We start from the raw sequence: 7,500 nt of genomic DNA on the forward strand, positions 1-7,500 counted from the left end.
GTGTGGGTATCTGAGTCTGTGTGTGGTTATCTGTGAGTGTGGGTATCTGTGAGTGTGTGTGTGTGTGGGTGTGTATCTGTGAGTCTGTGTGTATCTGTGAGTCTGTGTATCTGTGTGTATCTGTGAGTCGGTGTGTGTGTGGGTGTGTATCTGTGAGTCGGTGTGTATCTGTGAGTTGGTGTGTGTGTGGGTGTGTATCTGTGAGTCTGTGTGTGTGTGTGTGTATCTGTGAGTCTGTGTGTGTGTGGGTGTGTGTATCTGTGAGTCTGTGTGTGTGTGGGTGTGTGTATCTGTGAGTCTGTGTGTGTGTATCTGTGAGTCTGTGTGTGTGTGTGGGTGTGAGTCTGTGTGTGGGTGTATGTGTGAGTCTGTGTGTGGGTGTATCTGTGAGTCTGTGTGTATCTGTGAGTGGGTTTATCTGTGTGTGCGTTTATCTGTGAGTCTGTGTGTGGGTTTATCTGTGAATCTGTGTGTGGGTATCTGTGAGTGGGTATCTGTGAGTCTGTGTGTGGGTATCAGTGAGTCTGTGTGTGAGTATCAGTGAGTCTGTGTGTGGGTATCTGTGAGTCGTATCTGTGAGTCTGTGTGTGGGTATCTGTGAGTCTGTGTGTGGGTATCAGTGAGTCTGTGTGTGGGTATCAGTGAGTCTGCGTGTGGGTATCAGTGAGTCTGCGTGTGGATATCTGTGAGTCTGCGTGTGGATATCTGTGAGTCTGCGTGTGGATATCTGTGAGTCTGCGTGTGGATATCTGTGAGTCTGCGTGTGGATATCTGTGAGTCTGCGTGTGGATATCTGTGAGTCTGCGTGTGGATATCTGTGAGTCTGCGTGTGGATATCTGTGAGTCTGTGTCTGTGAGTCTGTGTGTGGGTATCTGTGAGTCTGTGTGTGTGTGTGTGTGTGTGTGTATCTGTGAGTCTGTATTGTGTGTCTCACCTGCTCTCATCTGACATGTAGTCGACCTCCAGGCCCTCAAAGTGTGGGTATCTGTGTGGGTATCTGAGTCTGTGTGTGTGTGTATCTGTGTGTGGGTGTGTATCTGTGAGACTGTGTGTGTGTGGGTGTGTATCTGTGAGACTGTGTGTGTGTGGATGTGTATCTGTGAGACTGTGTGTGTGTGGGTGTGTATCTGTGAGACTGTGTGTGTGTGGGTGTGTATCTGTGAGACTGTGTGTGTGTGGGTGTGTATCTGTGAGACTGTGTGTGTGTGGGTGTATCTGTGAGTCTGTGTGTGGGTGTATCTGCGAGTCTGTGTGTGGGTGTATCTGCGAGTCTGTGTGTGTGGGTGTATCTGCGAGTCTGTGTGTGTGGGTGTATCTGTGAGTCTGTGTGTGTGGGTGTATCTGTGAGTCTGTGTGTGTATCTGTGAGTCTGTGTGTGGATATCTGTGAGTCTGTGTGTGGATATGTGAGTCTGTGTCTGTGAGTGGGTATCTGTGAGTCTGTGTGTGTGTGTGTGGATATCTGTGAGTCTGCGTGTGGATATCTGTGAGTCTGTGTCTGTGAGTCTGTGTGAGTCTGTGTGTGTGTGTATCTGTGAGTCTGTATTGTGTGTCTCACCTGCTCTCATCTGACAAGTAGTCGACCTCCAGGCCCTCAAAGTGTGGGTATCTGAGTGTGGGTATCTGTGTGGGTATCTGAGTCTGTGTGTGGGTATCTGTGAGTGTGTGTGTGTGTATCTGTGAGTGTGTGTGTGTATCTGTGAGTCTGTGTATCTGTGAGTCTGCGTGTGGGTGTGTATCTGTGAGTCTGTGTGTGTGGGTGTATCTGTGAGTCTGTGTGTGTGGGTATATCTGTGAGTCTGTGTGTGTGGGTGTATCTGTGAGTCTGTGTGTGGATATCTGTGAGTCTGTGTGTGTGTGTGTGTGTGTGTGTCTGTATTGTGGGTCTCACCTGCTCTCATCTGACATGTAGTCGACCTCCAGGCCCTCAAAGTCTCCATCGTCACTGTCCTCATTAGCCTCGCTGTCACTCCCCCTCTTCTTCTTTTTCTTCTTCCCCTTCCCCTTCACATCCCCCTCTTTCTTCTTGGGCTTGCTGTCTCCATCTGAGAGGAAAAGAAGAAGAGGGGGTGAGAAAAGAGAGGGAACGTAAAGAGAGATGCACCTTCTAACAATTCAACAGTTGAACATGTAAAATGTAATGTCCATTATTTGTTAGACATTGAGATGCGTCTTCAGCTAACAGACATGTGGTTCATACACACTGTATACTAGTGATGAGCCCCGGCATGGATAATCCACGTTGATATCGGTTGCATTTTTTCTGTTTAATATTGATATCATATCGCAATATATCAGAAACACTTTGCTGTAGTCTACATGTTGTTTACCCAAATTACAATGTAAAACATTTGTTTAAAAAAATACATTGCATCTGTGTTCATTGTGTATCTCTGTGAAGTCCAGACAACTAAGGGGTCTGTGTTCATTGTTTTGTGTGTGTATCTCTGAAGTCCAGACAACTAAGGGGTCTGTGGTGGCTTTTCACCATTTGTTTGGATTCCTCACGTCTTAATCATTGTTAAGAAGAAGTTTGGTCCATATCGGATGTTGGGAACTATATCTATTGAATATTATATGAATCCTAGCAATTGAAATGGCCAATTTGGGTACAATCAACTAGCTTTCAATTTGAGTTATAATAGTCTTTCAGAAAAATAATGTTCAAGAAATGCTAATCTGATCTGTTTCTAACTGCAGAAACCGTTTCAGAACAATCTGATTGGTGGGTGTCCAAATCCTCTTTCTTGTACTTTTTGAGGTTGAATGACACCCATGCCTCTCTTTTTACTCTGCCTTCATTCTCATCCTTACTGGGCTCTCCTCCCTCCCTTCATCCTTCTCTCCACAGAAGCTCCTGTCACTTTTCTCTACTCCGTCCTTGGCTCCATCTCAGTTGATCTTTCTGTGACTCCTCACATCTCATCTCCTCGCCTCCTTCTCAACTGTATTGGAGGAGAAGGTCCAAATTCCCTCCCCAAAGAACTTAGTCTCCAACGTGTTTTGAGAAGGAGACGAGAGGATGCAACGAATCGAGGAAAGATGAATTGAAAAAATGGCCAAATCTTCTCACACGCCACTGTCGCTCTTGTCACTTCTTAGCTCTCCTCTCTCCTTACATTCGTCCTTCTCTCCTTACCTTCTCCTCCGCTGCTGTCACTCTCATCACTGCTCAGCTCCAGGTCATCCTCGAGGTCATGGATGCGCAGGTCCCCTCCTCTTCCTCCCTTCTTCTTTTTCTTCTTCCCCCCCTTCTCGCCCTCCTCGTCGTCATCGTCCGGCCCCCTCTCCTGCTCCCGCAGGCGCCTCTGGAGCATGATGCTGAAGTGGTTCACCACCTTGTTCCTCCTGAGAGGGGGGGAGGAAGTGTGTGTTTGAGAGTCAGCATCACATTTTCTCTCTACTCTCCTACCCCACTACATTCCCCCACCCCTACCCCCTAGTGTTTTGTCATGACGTTGGCCTGTGGGTAAGGTTTATGACCCCCCATAAATACCTTTCTCCCTTCCCTCTCTCTCTGACTCTACTGAAGGACTCTTGAATAGCCTTTGTTAAACATAGAGAGTCTGGGAACATCAAACAAGTGGGGGGAAAGGAACCATATTTCGGTAATAGAACCAGTTGAAAATATGTGTTGGTACTTCATGAATATGATGTCTGTTCGGTTGTCATCTGAGACATTATGACTGATGACAGGACGACATAACTATAATGTGTAGACTTTCCCAGATACAGTTTATCAGATTCACATGGAATTGTTGTTCAATTTAAATGTAATTTAAATGAAACTATTTGTTTAAAGATTAAACGTCATTTTAGCTTCCAAATGAGAGAATTGGGTTTTCATAAGGTTAGAGCCCTGCTCAATCAGTGGCCCGCCCCTGTGAAGAGACATGGGTTATAAACTATGAAACACACCCTTCTCTCCCTCCACTATATAAGCCTTTGACGAAAATGTAACCTCCTGTTCCGAGGACAATAAGACGACGGTCCATACGTTAACCTGTTAGGGCTAGGGGGCAGTATTGACACGGCTGGATAAAAAACATACCCGATTTAATCTGGTTACCACTCCTACCCAGTAACTAGAATATGCATATACTTATTACATATGGATAGAAAACACCCTAAATTTTCTAAAACTGTTTGAATGGTGTCTGTGAGTATAACAGAACTCAAATGGCAGGTCAAAACCTGAGAGATTCCTTTACAGGAAGTGGCCTGTCTGACCATTTCTTGAACTTCTTTTCCATCTCTATCATTTACTAAGGATCTCTGCTCTAACGTGACACTTCCCACGTCGTCCATAGGCGCTCAGAGCCCGGGGAAAAACAGAATGTCGTCATTCCAGCCCCAGGCTGAAACACATTATCGCCTTTCTCAAGTGGCCGATCAAGGGACACTGGGCTTAGGCGCGTGACCCGACCGCCCCCGCCTTTGGGATTTTTTCCTCTGTTTGCCGAAAAGGAGATTCCCTGTCGGAATATTATAGCTTTTCTACGAGAAAAATGTCGTAAAAATTGATTTTAAACAGCGGTTGACATGCTTCGAAGTACGGTAATGGAATATTTAGAATTTTATTGTCACGAATTGCGCCATGCGCGCGACACTTCTTTACTATTTCGGATAGTGTCTGGAACGCACGAACAAAACGCCGCTATTCGGATATAACGATGGATTATTTTGGACCAAACCAACATTTGTTATTGAAGTAGCAGTCCTGGGTGTGCATTCTGACGAAGACAACAAAAGGTAATCAAACTTTTATAATAGTAAATATGATTATGGTGAGTGCTAAACTTGCCGGGTGTCTAAATAGCGAGCCCGTGATGCCTGGGCTATGTACTTAGAATATTGCAAAATGTGCTTTCACCAAAAAGCTATTTTAAAATCGGACATCGAGTGCATAGAGGAGGTCTGTATCTATAATTCTTAAAATAATTGTTATGCTTTTTGTGAACGTTTATCGTGAGTAATTTAGTAAAATGTTATCGAATTCCCCGGAAGTATGCTAGTTCTGAACGTCACATGCTAATGTAAAAAGCTGGTTTTTGATATAAATATGAACTTGATTGAACAAAACATGCATGTATTGTATAACATAATGTCCTAGGTGTGTCATCTGATGAAGATCATCAAAGGTTAGTGCTGCATTTAGCTGTGGTTTTGTTTTTTGTGACATTATATGCTAGCTTGAAAAATGGGTGTCTGATTATTTCTGGCTTGGTACTCTGCTGACATAATCTAATGTTTTGCTTTCGTTGTAAAGCCTTTTTGAAATCGGACAGTGTGGTTAGATTAACGAGAGTCTTGTCTTTAAATAGCTGTAAAATAGTCATATGTTTGAAAAATGGAAGTTTTCGGATTTTAGAGGAATTTGTATTTCGCGCCACGCCCATCATTGGATATTGGAGCAGGTGTTCCGCTAGCGGAACGTCTAGATGTAAGAGGTTAAAAGGGACTAACATGTCAACTACAGAACTAAGCCAACCTCAGCGTGAGCTTTGGTTGTGAATGGTATGAACTTTGAACTCTTATTCACTAAAGAAGTGAGACATCCTAGCCGTTGAGTTAGCAACAGCAGCTGTAAACGTGGGCAGGAAAGGACGGACGACATATCCATTCTAACACACAACGAAGACACTACAATGTATCCAATTTACCACCAGAGACATTCTTCCGAGGACAGGAAGATCTCTGTTGGCCAACACGGCCAGCATCTACGACCAACCTACCGAAGCGCAGCTCAGAGTAAATATTAATTGCATTTTCCTTTTCCAAATGGGCGGTAATTTAGAATGCATAAGATACTGTATTTACGAAAGCTTAGCTTCTCCCTTTGTTCCTAAGTCCTCCGGCTCTTTCATTCAAGCCCAACCCCCTCTCTTTGTGTAATCAGCCGTCATACAGGTTCTGTCCCCCAGGGACGTTTTCTGTATGACATAATTTGCATTCTGTGTGTATGTAATTCTGTGTGATTAGTTAGGTATTTAGTAAATAAATAATTAAACCCAATTTTGTATTGCTGATTCAACTTGTTAGCCAGGGTTCGTGAAGATAACCAAGAATTTACAACTTTCAGATGAGACTGAAATAAGGTGACGATTAATATTGACTGCTATTGATGTAAAATATTACTAGGTCTTTAAGAGTTTATTCGGAAGATAACAGCTCTATAAACACTCTTTCGTGGTGCCCCGACTTTCTAGTTAATTACATTTACAGGATTAGCTCAATCAGGTAATATTAATTACAGAGAAAGGATTTTATAGAACAGCATGTCATACCACTTAATCCGGCATAGCCAAAGACACGACAGTTTTTACCTGAGGGGTGAATCAAATCAAAGTTTATTTGTCACGTGCGCCGAATACAACAGGTGTAGACCTTACAGTGAAATGCTTACTTACAGGCTCTAACCAATAGTGCAAAAAAAGGTATTAGGTGAACAATAGGTAGGTAAAGAAATAAAAACAACAGTAAAAAAGACAGGCTATATACAGTAGTGAGGCTATAAAAGTAGCGAGGCTACATACAGACACTAGTTAGTCAGGCTGATTGAGGTAGTATGTACATGAGTGTATAGTTATAGTGGCTATGCATATATGATAAACAGAGAGTAGCAGCAGCGTAAAAAGAGGGGTTGCGGGGGGCTCACAATGCAAATAGTCCGGTTAGCCATTTGATTACCTGTTCAGGAGTCTTATGGCTTGGGGGTAAAAACTGTTGAGAAGCCTTTTTTGTCCTAGACTTGGCACTCCGGTACCGCTTGCCACGCGGTAGTAGAGAGAACAGTCTATGACAGGGGTGGCTGGGATCTTTGACAATTTTTAGGGCCTTCCTCTGACACCGCCTGGTGTAGAGGTCCTGGATGGCAGGCAGCTTAGCCCTAGTGATGTACTGGGCCGTACGCACTACCCTTTGTAGTGCCTTACGGTCAGAGGCCGAGCAATTGCCGTACCAGGCAGTGATGCAAACAGTCAGGATGCTCTCGATGTTGCAGCTGTAGAACCTTTTGAGGATCTCAGGACCCATGCCAAATCTTTTTAGTTTCCTGAGGGGGAATAGGCTTTGTTGTGCCCTCTTCACGACTGTCTTGGTGTGTTTGGACCATTCTAGTTTGTTGTTGATGTGGACACCAAGAAACTTAAAGCTCTCAACCTGCTCCACTACAGCCCCGTCGATGAGAATGGGGGCGTGATTGGTCCTCCTTTTCCTGTAGTCCACAATCATCTCCTTAGTCTTGGTGATGTTGAGGGATAGGTTGTTATTCGGGCACCACCAGGGCCAGGTCTCTGACCTCCTCCCTATACGCTGTCTCGTCGTTGTCGGTGATCAGGCCTACCACTGTTGTGTCGTCTGCAAACTTAATGATGGTGTTGGAGTCGTGCCTGGCCATGCAGTCGTGGGTGAACAGGGAATACAGGAGGGGACTGAGCACGCACCCCTGGGGAGCTCCAGTGTTGAAGATCAGCGTGGCAGATGTGTTGCTACCTACCC

General features: G+C 44.6%; 1 protein-coding gene across 4 annotated transcripts in view; it reads right to left on the bottom strand.

Moving 5' to 3' along the window:
- Positions 1 to 7,500, bottom strand: part of LOC106594527 (general transcription factor IIF subunit 1) — a 61,557-nt gene that overhangs the window by 25,722 nt on the left and 28,335 nt on the right. For all 4 annotated transcript variants that reach the window (XM_045715472.1, XM_045715471.1, XM_045715470.1 and 1 more), the window contains exons 7-8: positions 3,140 to 3,348; positions 1,892 to 2,045 (exon numbers count right to left, since the gene is read on the bottom strand). In XM_045715472.1, the coding sequence (XP_045571428.1) occupies positions 1,892 to 2,045; positions 3,140 to 3,348 (363 nt within the window). The remainder of the gene's footprint in view (positions 1 to 1,891; positions 2,046 to 3,139; positions 3,349 to 7,500) is intronic.

This window comes from Salmo salar, chromosome ssa03 (assembly GCF_905237065.1).
Source record: "Salmo salar chromosome ssa03, Ssal_v3.1, whole genome shotgun sequence".
In the NCBI taxonomy this organism is placed as follows: Eukaryota; Metazoa; Chordata; class Actinopteri; order Salmoniformes; family Salmonidae; genus Salmo; species Salmo salar.